The sequence below is a fragment of the Salvelinus fontinalis genome, chromosome 7, assembly GCF_029448725.1.
Source record: "Salvelinus fontinalis isolate EN_2023a chromosome 7, ASM2944872v1, whole genome shotgun sequence".
Classification (NCBI taxonomy): Eukaryota; Metazoa; Chordata; class Actinopteri; order Salmoniformes; family Salmonidae; genus Salvelinus; species Salvelinus fontinalis.
The window spans coordinates 14055283-14075282 of NC_074671.1; the positions used below are offsets into that span (position 1 = coordinate 14055283).

Below are 20000 nucleotides of genomic sequence, written 5' to 3' on the forward strand. Positions count from 1 at the left end.
AAGAAAAACTCCCCTCGTGCTTTCTTCTGCTGTAGCATCATTATTCAGAATTAGTCCAATGTTTAGGCTATTATTTTCACTTACCCGTTCTTATTTAGCATATGTGATCATTAGTATTGTATCTATTCATTTGTGTTTAAAAAAATCTTCTTCTACCTTTTTTGAGCTCACGTTGAAGAGAAATTCCAATGTATGTACATACTAAAGCCAAATACATGAAACTTTACATTTGGCTAAGGTGTTGCTGTGTCTGTGTCCTTCTATGAGGGCTAATGTTAGCTGTTCTGTCCTCTTCACAGGAGGAATGTCAGAACTACATCAGAGTGCTGCTGGTGAATGGAGACAGACTGTTTACCTGCGGAACCAACGCTTTCACACCAATCTGCACCAACCGCACTGTAAGAATCTAATAACCTACCTGGTCTTCTCTTCTCTACTTGCTTTTTATTCAATCTGTAACTTCCTTCTTTTCTCCTCTCTCGACACTCTGCTTGGACTCCACCTACCGTATTAAAACCCTGCAGTCTATCCTGAGGAAAATGCGTGGTCTGTTTGTTATATTATGTGGTAGCATAGTGGAGGGTAGGTGGAGGGGGTGGTTTTACCTTTGTAAAAATATAGATTTTTCTCCAAAAGTAGCAACTGCAAAGGTCGGCGTCTCATAACGACTATTTACTGCGGCTGAAATATGTAATAGTGTAAATGTCAGGAAATGACTATGATGGTATTTTATCAGCCCTGTCATAGGAGAACACACTCTGAGTCGGTCTAGAAAAGTACTGCACAACTGGCAGGGCTGGGGTCAATTCCATTTGAAATTCAAAATTGTTCCTAATTGAAAAGCATTGAAGAGAATTGGAATTTTAGTGTACTTCCTGAATTGACTGGAATTGAAATGGGGTGGGGGAGAGAGGGGGAAGAGGAGAGAGGAAGCGAGGAGAGGGAGAGGGAGAGGGAGCGAGGAGATAACAATATACATTTAGTTATCCCTAAGTTACAAAGTAGGATGAATATCCTGTTCATTAATGATGTAGTCACTGTTCAAATGTCCTCATTCAATATTCTAATTCATTGTAACACCATATCAATATTTATGGCCTCGAATGGCAGGATTACATTTGCCATTGCGAGTAAAGTGGGAACGCAATCCTCTATCCATGATATTGATCATGACGATGACGATGATGATGATGGTGGTGATGATGACATAGAGCCTATTATTGCAGACCCAATGTCCTCATCTTTCCTGTAGACAGCTATGAATCATTGACTCAGACATCTAACACCTCCTTGCCTGTCACTCTATGTGTCTGATGACATTTCCGAGACGGCTGCCAGGAAGTGTCACATGGCAACTGACCAGAAAGAAAGGGAGCGGAAGCGAGATGATCTGAAAGCCCAGTCAATAACGCTGACTGTGTGTCTCACAAACTCATTCCTCCCATTGGTTTACTATGAGTCATCCTCTATCTACACTCTACTTCTATTAGACCCATCTTACAGGTCCAGCTTGACCCAAACACTTCCCTCAACACACAGGAAGAGCTCCATCAATACCCCCTTTCATCTCAGACGTCAGGCACAGACACAGACACTCTGTTGGGTTGAGCTGGGTCAGGCCGGAGGCCCGGAGGCCCGGAGCGGAGGTAGTTTGTGTCTCCGGAACCAACAGTGGTCCAAGTCGACCCACTGTAATACATCTATCCAAAGAGACCCGTTCTGTTATGCTGTTTGAATAAGTGTCACGTCCCTTAAGGAAGTAGATAGTCCATCTCTCATTGATTAACCCGAAACTACAGCCAGCATTATAGAGAAGCTTTAGTGTGACTGTCAAGCAAGGCTTGTGTTCTGTATGGTTAGATATTATGGAAACCCCAATTGTGATAATATAGTATTTATAATTCAGTATTTATAATTTATTTTGGGTTCCAAGGGTTTCCATCGAAACAAAAATGTATTTACACAACAGTATGTGTCTACCCATAAATTGTAACAAAACATTTTTGGTTTATATAAACCACTCAGAAAAAAACAGGTCCTCAGCTTAGATGGAGGTGAAAATCTTGCTCTAAGCACATTCTATTCACCGTGAGGTTTCACGGATACATCATGTGTTATAATGACATATCAACACGGTACACGTTCCACCTCTTAAACATATTCACAACTGCTGCCTCAGGTTATGCTGCGTGACTTTTTATTGGGAACAAGTGTCAGGGCCATGTGCAGGTTGGGCTCTTAAGTATTTTTAAACACAGAGAGCTGGATTTGGCCCGCTTTCAAAGGCAGACAAAGCAAACGTCTGAGCACTGAGTCTTACATCGAGCTGCTTGTGAAAACAGAAAGGATTTCCTTAAGTCAGTGATATAGTTTAATAATAAGTTACCCAGGGCTTTCATTAATTCAGTGATGTGGTTTAATTTCGCTTTAGCCAGGGATTTCCTTAAGTCAGTGAGGGGGTAATATCTGCACTACTAGGAGGAATAACAAGTCATTATAATGACCCAACACTAATAGGTGGAATAACAAGTCATTATAATGACCCAACACTACTAGGAGGAATAACAAGTCATTATAATGACCCAACCATACCAGGAGGAATAACAAGTCATTATAATGACCCAACACTACTAGGAGGAATAATAAGTCATTATAATGACCCAACTCTACTAGGAGGAATAACAAGTCATTATAATGACCCATGACTACTAGGAGGAATAACAAGTCATTATAATGACCCAACTCTACTAGGAGGAATAACAAGTCATTATAATGACCCAACACTACTAGGAGGAATAACAAGTCATTATAATGACCAAACACTACTAGGAGGAATAACAAGGCATTATAATGACCCAACGCTACTAGGAGGAATAATAAGTCATTATAATGACCCAACTCTACTAGGAGGAATAACAAGTCATTATAATGACCCATGACTACTAGGAGGAATAACAAGTCATTATAATGACCCAGGACTACTAGGAGGAATAACAAGTCATTATAATGACCCAGGACTACTAGGAGGAATAACAAGTCATTATAATGACCCAACACTACTAGGAAGAATAATAAGTCATTATAATGACCCAACTCTACTAGGAGGAATAACAAGTCATTATAATGACCCAACCATACCAGGAGGAATAACAAGTCATTATAATGACCCATGACTACTAGGAGGAATAACAAGTCATTATAATGACCCAGGACTACTAGGAGGAATAACAAGTCATTATAATGACCCAGGACTACTAGGAGGAATAATAAGTCATTATAATGACCCAGGACTACTAGGAGGAATAACAAGTCATTATAATGACCCAACCATACCAGGAGGAATAACAAGTCATTATAATGACCCAGGACTACTAGGGGAAACTACAAGTGTGTGAACCTCTCCAGGAAATACGGCTCTATGGTGTTGGTGAGGTTTTTCTTAGCATTGGTCCTCTGACAGATGTTATGTATTTCAGCCTTTTCTCAAATAGATTTGTTCAACTCCTCCGTCCTCTGTCACCTTCTTTTTTGAAAAATGTCAAAGGTAAGCGAGGAGATGGAAAGTGGACGGAAATGAGACTCTCCTTCTCCACTCGCTCGTCTTCAGGCAAATGACTTTACAGGGGAGGAAATCCCAAAATAAATATAAAACAAATGTAGTTAGTTATTTGCACTCTTTTCTCCTCTGAGAAAACAACAGCTGATTTTAAGGAGGTGTGGCAGATATTAAACGCTTCCGCAATGGACTCAGGTTACACTATCCTGATGAAGGACTCAGGTTACACTATCCTGATGAAGGACTCAGGTTACACTATCCTAAAGAAGGACTCAGGTTACACTACCCTGATGAAGGACTCAGGTTACACTATCCTAAAGAAGGACTCAGGTTACACTATCCTGATGAAGGACTCAGGTTACACTATCCTGATGAATGTCTCAGGTTACACTATCCTGATGAAGGACTCAGGTTACACTATCCTGATGAAGGTCTCAGGTAGAATACACTATCCTGATGAAGGACTCAGGTTACACTATCCTGATGAAAGACTCAGGTTACACTATCCTAAATAAGGACTCAGGTAGGATATGCTATCCTGATGAAGGACTCAGGTTACACTATCCTGATGAAGGACTCAGGTAGGATACACTCTCCTGATGAAGGACTCAGGTTACACTATCCTGATGAAGGACTCAGGTTACACTATCCTGATGAAGGACTCAGGTTACACTATCCTGATGAAGGACTCAGGTTACACTATCCTGATGAAAGTCTCAGGTTACACTATCCTGATGAAAGACTCAGGTTACACTATCCTAAAGAAGGACTCAGGTAGGATATGCTATCCTGATGAAGGACTCAGGTTACACTATCCTGATGAAGGTCTCAGGTAGAATACACTATCCTGATGAAGGACTCAGGTTACACTATCCTGATGAAAGACTCAGGTTACACTATCCTAAATAAGGACTCAGGTAGGATATGCTATCCTGATGAAGGACTCAGGTTACACTATCCTGATGAAGGACTCAGGTAGGATACACTATCCTGATGAAGGACTCAGGTTACACTATCCTGATGAAGGACTCAGGTTACACTATCCTAAAGAAGGACTCAGGTAGGATATGCTATCCTGATGAAGGACTCAGGTTACACGATCCTGATGAAGGACTCAGGTAGTATACACTATCCTGATGAAGGACTCAGGTTACACTATCCTGATGAAGGACTCAGGTAGGTTACACTATCCTGATGAAGAACTCAGGTTACACTATCCTGGGGAAGGACTCAGGTTACACTATCCTGATGAAGGACTCAGGTAGGATACACTATCCTAAAGAAGGACTCAGGTTACACTATCCTGATGAAGGACTCAGGTTACACTATCCTGATGAATGACTCAGGTTACACTATACTAAAGAAGGACTCAGGTAGGATACACTATCCTGATGAATGACTCAGGTTACACTATCCTAAAGAATGACTCAGGATACACTATCCTGATGAAGGACTCAGGTTACACTATCCTAAAGAAGGACTCAGGTTACACTACCCTGATGAAGGACTCAGGTTACACTATCCTAAAGAAGGACTCAGGTTACACTATCCTGATGAAGGACTCAGGTTACACTATCCTAAAGAAGGACTCAGGTTACACTATCCTGATGAAGGACTCAGGTAGGCTACACCATCCTGATGAAGGACTCAGGTTACACTATACTAAAGAAGGACTGAGGTAGGATACACTATCCTAAAGAAAGACTCAGGTTACACTATCCTGATGAAGGACTCAGGTTACACTATCCTGATGAAGGACTCAGGTAGGATACACTATCCTGATGAAGGACTCAGGTTACACTATCCTGATGAAGGACTCAGGTTACACTATCCTGATGAAGGACTCAGGTAGGATACACCATCCTGATGAAGGACTCAGGTTACACTATCCTAAAGAAGGACTCAGGTAGGATACACTATCCTGATGAAGGACTCAGGTAACGCTATCCTAAAGAAGGACTTAGGTTACACTATCCTGATGAAGGACTCAGGTTACACTATCCTGATGAAGGACTCAGGTTACACTATCCTGATGAAGGACTCAGGTTACACTATCCTGATGAAAGTCTCAGGTTACACTATCCTGAGGAAAGACTCAGGTTACACTATCCTAAAGAAGGACTCAGGTAGGATATGCTATCCTGATGAAGGACTCAGGTTACACTATCCTGATGAAGGACTCAGGTAGGATACACTATCCTAATGAAGGACTCAGGTTACACTATCCTGATGAAGGACTCAGGTTACACTATCCTGATGAAGGACTCAGGTTACACTATCCTGATGAAAGACTCAGGTTACACTATCCTAAAGAAGGACTCAGGTAGGATATGCTATCCTGATGAAGGACTCAGGTTACACTATCCTGAAGAAGGTCTCAGGTAGAATACACTATCCTGATGAAGGACTCAGGTTACACTATCCTGATGAAAGACTCAGGTTACACTATCCTAAATAAGGACTCAGGTAGGATATGCTATCCTGATGAAGGACTCAGGTTACACTATCCTGATGAAGGACTCAGGTAGGATACACTATCCTGATGAAGGACTCAGGTTACACTATCCTGATGACGGACTCAGGTTACACTATCCTGATGAAGGACTCAGGTTACACTATCCTAAAGAAGGACTCAGGTAGGATACACTATCCTGATGAAGGACTCAGGTTACACTATCCTAAAGAAGGACTCAGGTAGGATACACTATCCTGATGAAGGACTCAGGTAACGCTATCCTAAAGAAGGACTTAGGTTACACTATCCTGATGAAGGACTCAGGTTACACTATCCTGATGAAGGACTCAGGTTACACTATCCTGATGAAGGACTCAGGTTACACTATCCTGATGAAAGTCTCAGGTTACACTATCCTGATGAAAGACTCAGGTTACACTATCCTAAAGAAGGACTCAGGTAGGATATGCTATCCTGATGAAGGACTCAGGTTACACTATCCTGATGAAGGACTCAGGTAGGATACACTATCCTAATGAAGGACTCAGGTTACACTATCCTGATGAAGGACTCAGGTTACACTATCCTGATGAAGGACTCAGGTTACACTATCCTGATGAAAGACTCAGGTTACACTATCCTAAAGAAGGACTCAGGTAGGATATGCTATCCTGATGAAGGACTCAGGTTACACTATCCTGATGAAGGTCTCAGGTAGAATACACTATCCTGATGAAGGACTCAGGTTACACTATCCTGATGAAAGACTCAGGTTACACTATCCTAAATAAGGACTCAGGTAGGATATGCTATCCTGATGAAGGACTCAGGTTACACTATCCTGATGAAGGACTCAGGTAGGATACACTATCCTGATGAAGGACTCAGGTTACACTATCCTGATGACGGACTCAGGTTACACTATCCTGATGAAGGACTCAGGTTACACTATCCTGATGAAAGACTCAGGTTACACTATCCTAAAGAAGGAATCAGGTAGGATATGCTATCCTGATGAAGGACTCAGGTTACACGATCCTGATGAAGGACTCAGGTAGTATACACTATCCTGATGAAGGACTCAGGTTACACTATCCTGATGAAGGACTCAGGTAGGTTACACTATCCTGATGAAGAACTCAGGTTACACTCCTGGTGAAGGACTCAGGTTACACTATCCTGATGAAGGACTCAGGTAGGATACACTATCCTAAAGAAGGACTCAGGTTACACTATCCTGATGAAGGACTCAGGTTACACTATCCTAAAGAAGGACTCAGGTAGGATACACTATCCTGATGAATGACTCAGGTTACACTATCCTAAAGAATGACTCACATTACACTATCCTGATGAAGGACTCAGGTTACACTATCCTGATGAAGGACTCAGGTAGGATACACTATCCTGATGAAGGACTCAGGTTACACTATCCTGATGAAGGACTCGGGTTACACTATCCTGATGAAGGACTCAGGTAACGCTATCCTAAAGAAGGACTTAGGTTACACTATCCTGATGAAGGACTCAGGTTACACTATCCTGATGAAGGACTCAGGTTACACTATCCTGATGAAGGACTCAGGTAGGATACACTATCCTAATGAAGGACTCAGGTTACACTATCCTGATGAAGGACTCAGGTTACACTATCCTGATGAAGGACTCAGGTTACACTATCCTGATGAAAGACTCAGGTTACACTATCCTAAAGAAGGACTCAGGTAGGATATGCTATCCTGATGAAGGACTCAGGTTACACTATCCTGAAGAAGGTCTCAGGTAGAATACACTATCCTGATGAAGGACTCAGGTTACACTATCCTGATGAAAGACTCAGGTTACACTATCCTAAATAAGGACTCAGGTAGGATATGCTATCCTGATGAAGGACTCAGGTTACACTATCCTGATGAAGGACTCAGGTAGGATACACTATCCTGATGAAGGACTCAGGTTACACTATCCTGATGACGGACTCAGGTTACACTATCCTGATGAAGGACTCAGGTTACACTATCCTAAAGAAGGACTCAGGTAGGATACACTATCCTGATGAAGGACTCAGGTTACACTATCCTAAAGAAGGACTCAGGTAGGATACACTATCCTGATGAAGGACTCAGGTAACGCTATCCTAAAGAAGGACTTAGGTTACACTATCCTGATGAAGGACTCAGGTTACACTATCCTGATGAAGGACTCAGGTTACACTATCCTGATGAAGGACTCAGGTTACACTATCCTGATGAAAGTCTCAGGTTACACTATCCTGATGAAAGACTCAGGTTACACTATCCTAAAGAAGGACTCAGGTAGGATATGCTATCCTGATGAAGGACTCAGGTTACACTATCCTGATGAAGGACTCAGGTAGGATACACTATCCTAATGAAGGACTCAGGTTACACTATCCTGATGAAGGACTCAGGTTACACTATCCTGATGAAGGACTCAGGTTACACTATCCTGATGAAAGACTCAGGTTACACTATCCTAAAGAAGGACTCAGGTAGGATATGCTATCCTGATGAAGGACTCAGGTTACACTATCCTGATGAAGGTCTCAGGTAGAATACACTATCCTGATGAAGGACTCAGGTTACACTATCCTGATGAAAGACTCAGGTTACACTATCCTAAATAAGGACTCAGGTAGGATATGCTATCCTGATGAAGGACTCAGGTTACACTATCCTGATGAAGGACTCAGGTAGGATACACTATCCTGATGAAGGACTCAGGTTACACTATCCTGATGACGGACTCAGGTTACACTATCCTGATGAAGGACTCAGGTTACACTATCCTGATGAAAGACTCAGGTTACACTATCCTAAAGAAGGAATCAGGTAGGATATGCTATCCTGATGAAGGACTCAGGTTACACGATCCTGATGAAGGACTCAGGTAGTATACACTATCCTGATGAAGGACTCAGGTTACACTATCCTGATGAAGGACTCAGGTAGGTTACACTATCCTGATGAAGAACTCAGGTTACACTCCTGGTGAAGGACTCAGGTTACACTATCCTGATGAAGGACTCAGGTAGGATACACTATCCTAAAGAAGGACTCAGGTTACACTATCCTGATGAAGGACTCAGGTTACACTATCCTAAAGAAGGACTCAGGTAGGATACACTATCCTGATGAATGACTCACATTACACTATCCTGATGAAGGACTCAGGTTACACTATCCTGATGAAGGACTCAGGTAGGATACACTATCCTGATGAAGGACTCAGGTTACACTATCCTGATGAAGGACTCGGGTTACACTATCCTGATGAAGGACTCAGGTAACGCTATCCTAAAGAAGGACTTAGGTTACACTATCCTGATGAAGGACTCAGGTTACACTATCCTGATGAAGGACTCAGGTTACACTATCCTGATGAAGGACTCAGGTTACACTATCCTGATGAAAATCTCAGGTTACACTATCCTGATTAAAGACTCAGGTTACACTATCCTAAAGAAGGACTCAGGTAGGATATGCTATCCTGATGAAGGCCTCAGGTAGAATACACTATCCTTATGAAGGACTCAGGTTACACTATCCTGATGAAAGACTCAGGTTACACTATCCTAAATAAGGACTCAGGTAGGATATGCTATCCTGATGAAGGACTCAGGTTACACTATCCTGATGAAGGACTCAGGTAGGATACACTATCCTGATGAAGGCCTCAGGTTACACTATCCTGATGAAGGACTCAGGTTACACTATCCTGATGAAGGACTCAGGTTACACTATCCTGATGAAAGACTCAGGTTACACTATCCTAAAGAAGGACTCAGGTAGGATATGCTATCCTGATGAAGGACTCAGGTAGGATACACTATCGTGATGAAAGACTCAGGTTACCCTATCCTGATGAAGGACTCAGGTTACACTATCCTGATGAAGGACTCAGGTTACACTATCCTGATGAAGGACTCAGGTTACACTATCCTGATGAAGGACTCAGGTTACACTATCCTGATGAAGGACTCAGGTTACACTATCCTGATGAAAGACTCAGGTTACACTATCCTAAAGAAGGACTCAGGTAGGATATGCTATCCTGATGAAGGACTCAGGTTACACTATCCTGATGAAGGTCTCAGGTAGAATACACTATCCTGATGAAGGACTCAGGTTACACTATCCTGATGAAAGACTCAGGTTACACTATCCTAAATAAGGACTCAGGTAGGATATGCTATCCTGATGAAGGACTCAGGTTACACTATCCTGATGAAGGACTCAGGTAGGATACACTATCCTGATGAAGGACTCAGGTTACACTATCCTGATGACGGACTCAGGTTACACTATCCTGATGAAGGACTCAGGTTACACTATCCTGATGAAAGACTCAGGTTACACTATCCTAAAGAAGGAATCAGGTAGGATATGCTATCCTGATGAAGGACTCAGGTTACACGATCCTGATGAAGGACTCAGGTAGTATACACTATCCTGATGAAGGACTCAGGTTACACTATCCTGATGAAGGACTCAGGTAGGTTACACTATCCTGATGAAGAACTCAGGTTACACTCCTGGTGAAGGACTCAGGTTACACTATCCTGATGAAGGACTCAGGTAGGATACACTATCCTAAAGAAGGACTCAGGTTACACTATCCTGATGAAGGACTCAGGTTACACTATCCTAAAGAAGGACTCAGGTAGGATACACTATCCTGATGAATGACTCAGGTTACACTATCCTAAAGAATGACTCACATTACACTATCCTGATGAAGGACTCAGGTTACACTATCCTGATGAAGGACTCAGGTAGGATACACTATCCTGATGAAGGACTCAGGTTACACTATCCTGATGAAGGACTCGGGTTACACTATCCTGATGAAGGACTCAGGTAACGCTATCCTAAAGAAGGACTTAGGTTACACTATCCTGATGAAGGACTCAGGTTACACTATCCTGATGAAGGACTCAGGTTACACTATCCTGATGAAAATCTCAGGTTACACTATCCTGATTAAAGACTCAGGTTACACTATCCTAAAGAAGGACTCAGGTAGGATATGCTATCCTGATGAAGGCCTCAGGTAGAATACACTATCCTTATGAAGGACTCAGGTTACACTATCCTGATGAAAGACTCAGGTTACACTATCCTAAAGAAGGACTCAGGTAGGATATGCTATCCTGATGAAGGACTCAGGTTACACTATCCTGATGAAGGACTCAGGTAGGATACACTATCCTGATGAAGGCCTCAGGTTACACTATCCTGATGAAGGACTCAGGTTACACTATCCTGATGAAGGACTCAGGTTACACTATCCTGATGAAAGACTCAGGTTACACTATCCTAAAGAAGGACTCAGGTAGGATATGCTATCCTGATGAAGGACTCAGGTAGGATACACTATCGTGATGAAAGACTCAGGTTACCCTATCCTGATGAAGGACTCAGGTTACACTATCCTGATGAAGGACTCAGGTTACACTATCCTGATGAAGGACTCAGGTTACACTATCCTAAAGAAGGACTCAGGTAGGATACACTATCCTAAAGAAGGACTCAGGTAGTATACACTATCCTGATGAATGACTCAGGTTACACTATCCTAAAGAATGACTCAGGTTACACTATCCTAAAGAAGGACTCAGGTTACACTATCCTGATGAAGGACTCAGGTTACACTATCCTAAAGAAGGACTCAGGTTACACTATCCTGATGAATGACTCAGGTAGGATACACTATCCTGATGAAGGACTCAGGTTACAGTATCCCAATGAAGGACTCAGGTAGGATATGCTATCCTGATGAAGGACTCAGGTAAGATACACTATCCTAAAGAAGGACTCAGGTAGGATACACTATCCTGATGAAGGACTCAGGTAGGATATGCTATCCTGATGAAGGACTCAGGTAGGTTACACTATCCTGGTGAAGAACTCAGGTAGGATACACTATCCTGATGAAACTCAGGTAGGATATGCTATCCTGATGAAGGACTCAGGTTACACTATCCTGATGAAAGACTCAGGTAGAATATGCTATCCTGATGAAGGACTCAGGTAGGATATGCTATCCTGATGAAGGACTCAGGTAGGATACACTATCCTGATGAAGGACTCAGGTAGCATATGCTATCCTGATGAAGGACTCAGGTAGGATATGCTATCCTGATGAAGGACTCAGGTTACACTATCCTGATGAAGGACTCAGGTAGGTTACACTATCCTGATGAAGGACTCGGGTTACACTATCCTGATGAAGGACTCAGGTTACACTATCCTGATGAAGGACTCAGGATACACTATCCTGATGAAGGACTCAGGATACACTATCCTGATGAAGGACTCAGGTTACACTATCCTGATGAAGGACTCAGGTTACACTATCCTGATGAAGGACTCAGGATACACTATCCTGATGAAGGACTCAGGTTACACTATCCTGATGAAGGACTCAGGATACACTATCCTGATGAAGGACTCAGGATACACTATCCTGATGAAGGACTCAGGTTACACTATCCTGATGAAGGACTCAGGTTACACTATCCTGATGAAGGACTCATGATACACTATCCTGATGAAGGACTCAGGTTACACTATCCTGATGAAGGACTCAGGTTACACTATCCTGATGAAAAGTGACTAACGAGGAGGGGAGGACACTCTTCCGTTCACCTCCTAACAAATTGACATACTCCTCGACCAGTTATTGGTTTCCGGGTCACAACGGAGAGAGGACAGAAGAGAGAGAGTTGGAGGAGAGAGGATGGAGGAGAGAGATTTGCAGGAGAGAGGATTGGAAGAGAGAGGATGGAGGAAGGAGGATTGGAGGAGAGAGGATGGAGGAAGGAGGATTGGAGGAGAGAGGATTGGAGGAGGGAGAGTTGGAGGAGAGAGGATTGGAGGAGAGAGGATGGAGGAAGGAGGATTGGAGGAGAGAGGATTGGAGGAGAGAGAGTTGGAGGAGAGAGGATTGGAGGAGAGGATGGAGGAAGGAGGATTGGAGGAGAGAGGGCGGAGGAGAGAGGATTGGAGGAGAGAGTTGGAGGAGAGAGGATTGGAGGAGAGAGGATGGAGGAGAGAGGATTGGAGGAGAGAGGATTGGAGGAGAGAGGGCGGAGGAGAGAGGATTGGAGGAGAGAGTTGGAGGAGAGAGGATTGGAGGAGAGAGGATGGAGGAGAGAGGATTGGAGGAGAGAGGATTGGAGGAGAGAGGATGGAGGAGAGAGGATTGGAGGAGAGAGGATTGGAGGAGAGAGGATGGAGGAGATAGGATTGGAGGAGAGAGGATTGGAGGAGAGAGGATGGAGGAAGGAGGATTGGAGGAGAGAGGGCGGAGGAGAGAGGATTGGAGGAGAGAGTTGGAGGAGAGAGGATTGGAGGAGAGAGGATGGAGGAAGGAGGATTGGAGGAGAGAGGATTGGAGGAGAGAGGAAGGAGGAGAGAGGACGGAGGAGAGAAGATTGGAGGAGAGAGGATTGGAGGAGAGAGGGCGGAGGAGAGAGGATTGGAGGGGAGAGGATGGAGGAGAGAGGATTGGAGGAGAGAGGATGGAGGAGAGAGGATTGGAGGAGAGAGGATTGGAGGATAGAGGATTGGAGGAGAGAAGATTGGAGGAGAGAGGATTGGAGGAGAGAGGGCGGAGGAGAGAGGATTGGAGGGGAGAGGATGGAGGAGAGAGGATGGAGGAGAGAGGATGGAGGAGAGAGGATGGAGGAGAGAGGATGGAGGAGAGAGGATTGAAGGGGAGAGGATGGAGGAGAGAGGATGGAGGAGAGAGGATGGAGGAGAGAGGATGGAGGACAGAGGACAGACTTTTTCCCAAATTAGAAAAGGCCATAGTCTTAGTGTGTGGTTTAGGATAGGGTAAAGGAACTGTAGGTTGCCTTTGTCTTCCCTTGGCTGATTCTCCAGGGGTTGGTTTTGTATCCAAACCTGACAGCTAAAGGTAGAATTTTTTAACAAGGCAAGTCAGTTAAGAACATATTCTTATTTTCAATGACAGCCTAGGAACAGTGGGTTAACTGCCTTGTTCAGGGGAACAGTGGGTTAACTGCCTTGTTCAGGGGACCAGTGGGTTAACTGCCTTGTTCAGGGGAACAGTGGGTTAACTGCCTTGTTCAGGGGAACAGTGGGTTAACTGCCTTGTTCAGGTGAACAGTGGGTTAACTGCCTTGTTCAGGGGAACAGTGGGTTAACTGCCTTGTTCAGGGGAACAGTGGGTTAACTGCCTTGTTCAGGGGCAGAATGACAGAGGTTTACCTTGTCAGCTCGGGGATTTGATCTTCCAAATGCCGGTTAATTGTCCAACGCTCTAACCACTAGGCTACCTGCCTCCCCCCTCTAACCACTAGGCTACCTGCCTCCCCCCTCTAACCACTAGGCTACCTGCCTCCCCCCTCTAACCACTAGGCTACCTGTCTCCCCCCTCTAACCACTAGGCTACCTGCCTCCCCCCTCTAACCACTAGGCTACCTGCCTCCCCCCTCTAACCACTAGGCTACCTGCCTCCCCCCTCTAACCACTAGGCTACCTGCCTCCCCCCTCTAACCACTAGGTTACCTGCCTCCCCCCTCTAACCACTAGGCTACCTGTCTCCCCCCTCTAGCCACTAGGCTACCTGTCTCCCCCCTCTAACCACTAGGCTACCTGCCTCCCCCCTCTAACCACTAGGCTACCTGTCTCCCCCCTCTAACCACAAGGCTACCAGCCTCCCCCCTCTAACCACTAGGCTACCTGCCTCCCCCCTATAACCACCAGGCTACCTGCCTCCCCCCTCTAACCACTAGGCTACCTGCCTCCCCCCTCTAACCACTAGGCTACCTGCCTCCCCCCTATAACCACCAGGCTACCTGTCTCCCCCCTCTAGCCACTAGGCTACCTGTCTCCCCCCTCTAACCACTAGGCTACCTGCCTCCCTCCTATAACCACTAGGCTACCTGCCTCCCCCCTCTAACCACTAGGCTACCTGCCTCCCCCTATAACCACTAGGCTACCTGTCTCCCCCCTCTAACCACTAGGCTACCTGCCGCCCCCCTCTAACCACTAGGCTACCTGCCGCCCCTATTTGAGCTGGGTACTGTAAGATGGTCCTACAGTAACGATAAGTGACAGGTTTTTTCCTAGAGGAGAAAAGCAGTTTCACAGGCATTATAGTTTATGGGATTCCATATCCTTCTTTTTAATCTGAAGTCTGTACAAATGTCAATTACCTCTTGGGCATGGTGGGCTGATAATGTACAAGACAAGAGGTGCGCGTGTGTATGAGGTGTATTGACTTTTGAGTGTGTTTAGCTCTATGAGGGATCAAGGACTCTGGCTCATGATCCAGCTTTGGAATCTTTATTTAAACTTATAGCCTATTTGTATTGTTCTACTGTAGATAAGCCAAGGAAAAGTAAAATCATTTTTTATTCCTCCTGCTCCACCTCTGCCCCCCCCATCTGCTCCACCTCTGCCCCCCCCCATCTGCTCCACCTCTGCCCCCCCCATCTGCTCCACCTCTGCCCCCCTCTCTCCTGCCCCCCTCATCTCCTCCACCTCCGTCCCCCTCTCTCCCCCCCTCATCTCATCCACCTCTGTCCCCCTCTCCCCCCCCCTCATCTCATCCACCTCTGCCCCCCTCTCTCCTGCCCCCCTCATATCCTCCACCTCTGTCCCCCTCTCTCCTCCCCCTCATATCATCCACATCTGTCCCCCTCTCTCCCCCCCTCATCTCCTCCACCTCTGCCCCCCTCTCTCCTGCCCCCCTCATCTCCTCCACCTCTATCCCCCTCTCCCCCCCCCTCATCTCATCCACCTCTGTCCCCCTCTCTCCTCCCCCCCTCATCTCCTCCACCTCTGTCCCCATCTCTCCTCCCCCTCATCTGCTCCACCTCTGTCCCCCTCTCTCCTCCCCCTCATCTCCTCCACCTCTGTCCCCCTCTCTCCTCCCCCTCATCTCCTCCACCTCTGTTCCCCTCTCTCCTCCCCCTCATCTCCTCCACCTCATCTGCTCCGCATCTGTCCCCCTCCCCCCCCCCATCTGCTCCACCTCTGTTCCCCTCTCTCCTCTCCCTCATCTCCTCCACATCTGTCCCCCTCTCCCCCCCCCATCTGCTCCACCTCTGTTCCCCTCTCTCCTCCCCCTCATCTCCTCCACCTCTGTCCCCCTCTCTCCTCCCCCCCATCTGCTCCACCTCTGTCCCCCTCTCTCCTCCCCCCTCATCTCCTCCACATCTGTCCCCCTCTCTCCCCCCCCCTCATCTCCTCCACCTCTGTCCCCCTCTCTCCTCCCCCTCATCTCCTCCACCTCTGTCCCCTTCTCGCCTCTCCCCCATCTCCTCCACCTCTGTCCCCTTCTCTCCTCCCCCTCATCTCCTCCACCTCTGTCCCCTTCTCTCCTCTCCCCCATCTCCTCCACCTCTGTCCCCCTCTCTCCCCCCCCCTCATCTCCTCCACCTCTGTCCCCCTCTCTCCTCCCCCTCATCTCCTCCACCTCTGTCCCCTTCTCTCCTCTCCCCCATCTCCTCCACATCTGTCCCCTTCTCTCCTCCCCCTCATCTCCTCCACCTCTGTCCCCCTCTCCCGTCCACCCCCCCCCCCCTCTCCCGTCCACCCCCTCTCCCTCCTCCCCCTCTCAACTCATCTAGCTGACCAACCTGACAGAGATCCATGACCAGATCAGTGGGATGGCCCGTTGTCCCTACAACCCTCTCCATAACTCCACAGCCCTGATCACCTCCAGTGGAGATCTGTATGCTGCCACCGCCATGGACTTCTCTGGCAGAGACCCAGCTATCTACCGCAGTCTGGGGGGGCTGCCGCCTCTACGCACCGCACAGTACAACTCCAAATGGCTGAATGGTAGGCTGGGTACTGGAAGGAGGTAAAGGGTAGGGGGATAAGCAGTAGTAGTATAGAGATGTAGGAAAGGTGTTGAAGGAGTTAACGTGTGGTGTCTGTCACTGTCACAGTTTACTGACGACAAAGACCATAAACACACTTTTTTGTTTCCATTTCTTTCAAGACAACAAAGGATCAAAGTCTTTAACTTCTTTAAAAAAAAAATATTATGTCACATAAGCTTTCTCATTCTTTCTTGACATGTTTCTCTCTTTCCTTGTTGAAGGACATCAAAGTGTCATTTTAATCTGGTAGTGAAACGATGAAATCAGCGTGTCGGTGTGAAGAGCGCAGTGTGTTCCAGAACAAAACCCCCCCTGGAACAAGGCTGCTGATTGAATACGCTGCTTCACTCATTCTCTAAAAGAGCAGGTCAATCTCTTGTCAACCAGGGATTTGATCTGATTCGCATTGAACCAAAAAAATAAAACCAGAAATATATGTATATATATAAATAGGCACCACATGTGTTGCAGCAACCTTTGAGAAAAGGTTCAGTACCTCAATTTATGAGTTACTGAATAGATGTTTCTCTCTCTCTCTCTCTTCTCCTGTGAAGCTGTGCAAAGCTTGCGGAGGAGAAGAGCATTTGAAAGAGCAAAAATATATATATATGTTTAATTTAAAAGTGGATTAAATCACTGTCAACGAGGATAAAGCATGTGGTTTAGGCCCAATAATGTCAAACATAAAAATGAACCAGCAATGAGTGGATGTGGGAGGTCAGCAGATTTACTACGCCACTGCTTCGGTCCTTCCTCATCTGAATCGGTAGGCTTCCCAGGATGAATAATAGGCTTTTACTATTGGAACACAAAAGGCATTAATAAGAAGACCATCATTTATGTTCCCTAATCACCTTTACCTCACAGCTCTACATCAAGATCCTATGGACCCCTAAATAAATAAACATAAATATGGGTTGTATTTACAATGGTGTTTGTTCTTCACTGGTTTCTCTTTTCTTGTGGCAACAGGTCACAAATCTTGCTGCTGTGATGGAACACTGTGGTTTTTCACCCAGTAGATATGGGAGTTTATCAAAACTGGGTTTGTTTTCAAAATTGGGTTTTGTCTGTGTAATCTGAGGGAAATATGTGTCTCTAATATGGTCACGCATTTGGCAGGAGGTTAGGAAGTGCAGCTCAGTTTCCACCTCATTTTGTGGGCAGTGTGCACATTGCCTGTCTTCTCTTGAGAGCCAGGTCTGCCTACGACGGCCTTTCTCAATAGCAAGGCAATGCTCACTGAGTCTGTACATAGTCAAAGCATTCCTTAAGTTTGGGTCAGTCACAGTGGTCAGGTATTCTGACACTATTTATTATCTGTTTAGGGACAAATAGCATTCCAGTTTGCTCAGTTCTTTTGGGTAAATCCATTCCAAATTTTCAAGTAATTATCTTTCTGTTTTCTCATGATTTGTTTGGGTCTAATTTTGTTGCTGTCCTGGGGCTCTGTGGGGTGTGTTTGTGTTTGTGAACAGAGCCCCAGGACCAGCTTGCTTAGGGGACTCTTGTCCAGGCACATCTCTCTGTAGGTGATGGCTTTGTTATGGAAGGTTTGGGAATCGCTTCCTTTTGTGGAATTTAACGGCTCATTTCTGGATTTTGGTAATTAGCGGGTATCAGCCTAATTGTGCTCTGCATGCATTATTTGGAGTTTTGCATTGTACACTGAGGATATTTTTGCAGATTTCTTGGTTGGTGAATGGACCCCAGACCTCACAACAATGAAGGGCATTGGGTTTAAGTGTATTCTCTTAACTTGCTATCCCTCTCTCTCTCTCTCTCTGGATTTTTATCTTGCTATCTCTCTCTTTCTCTCTGGATTTTTATCTTGCTATCCCTTTCTCTCTCTCTCTGGATTTTTATCTTGCTATCCCTCTCTCTCTCTCTGGATTTTTATCTTGCTATCCCTTTCTCTCTATCTCTGGATTTTTATCTTGCTATCTCTCTCTCTCTCTCTGGATTTTTATCTTGCTATCCCTTTCTCTCTATCTCTGGATTTTTATCTTGCTATCCCTCTCTCTCTCTCTGGATTTTTATCTTGCTATCCCTCTCTCTCTCTCTGGATTTTTATCTTGCTATCCCTCTCTCTCTCTCTGGATTTTTATCTTGCTATCTCTCTCTCTCTCTCTGGATTTTTATCTTGCTATCCCTCTCTCTCTCTCTGGATTTTTATCTTGCTATCCCTCTCTCTCTCTCTGGATTTTTATCTTGCTATCTCTCTCTCTCTCTCTGGATTTTTATCTTGCTATCCCTCTCTCTCTCTCTGGATTTTTATCTTGCTATCCCTCTCTCTCTCTCTGGATTTTTATCTTGCTATCCCTCTCTCTCTCTCTGGATTTTTATCTTGCTATCCCTCTCTCTCTCTCTCTCTGGATTTTTATCTTGCTATCCCTCTCTCTCTCTCTCTGGATTTTTATCTTGCAATCTCTCTCTCTCTCTCTGGATTTTTCTCTTGCGATCCCTCTCTCTTTGGCTTTTTCTCTCGCTATCTCTCTCTCTCTCTGGATTTTTATCTTGCTATCCTTCTCTCTCTCTCTCTCTCTGGATTTTTATCTTGCTATCCCTCTCTCTCTCTCTGGATTTTTATCTTGCTATCCCTCTCTCTCTCTGGATTTTTATCTTGCTATCACTCTCTCTCTCTCTGGATTTTTATCTTGCTATCCCTCTCTCTCTCTCTCTGGATTTTTATCTTGCTATCCCTCTCTCTCTCTCTGGATTTTTATCTTGCTATCCCTCTCTCTCTCTCTCTGGATTTTTATCTTGCTATCCCTCTCTCTCTCTCTCTGGATTTTTATCTTGCTATCCCTCTCTCTCTCTCTGGATTTTTATCTTGCTATCCCTCTCTCTCTCTCTGGATTTTTATCTTGCTATCCCTTTCTCTCTCTCTCTGGATTTTTATATTGCTATCCCTCTCTCTCTCTGGATTTTTATCTTGCTATCCCTCTCTCTCTCTCTCTCTGGATTTTTATCTTGCTATCCCTCTCTCTCTCTCTGGATTTTTATCTTGCTATCCCTCTCTCTCTCTCTCTGGATTTTTATCTTGCTATCCCTCTCTCTCTCTCTCTGGATTTTTATCTTGCTATCCCTCTCTCTCTCTCTGG

General features: G+C 45.1%; 1 protein-coding gene across 3 annotated transcripts in view; it reads left to right on the forward strand.

The window, feature by feature from the left end:
• Positions 1-20000, forward strand: part of LOC129859013 (semaphorin-5A-like) — a 275583-nt gene that overhangs the window by 128058 nt on the left and 127525 nt on the right. For 2 of the 3 annotated variants that reach the window (XM_055928309.1, XM_055928308.1), the window contains 2 exons: positions 300-398; positions 16639-16852. In XM_055928309.1, coding sequence (XP_055784284.1) covers positions 300-398; positions 16639-16852 — 313 coding nt within the window. Of the gene's footprint in view, positions 191-299; positions 399-16638; positions 16853-20000 lie in introns of all 3 variants that reach the window. The other variant, XM_055928310.1, reaches the window with a different exon arrangement.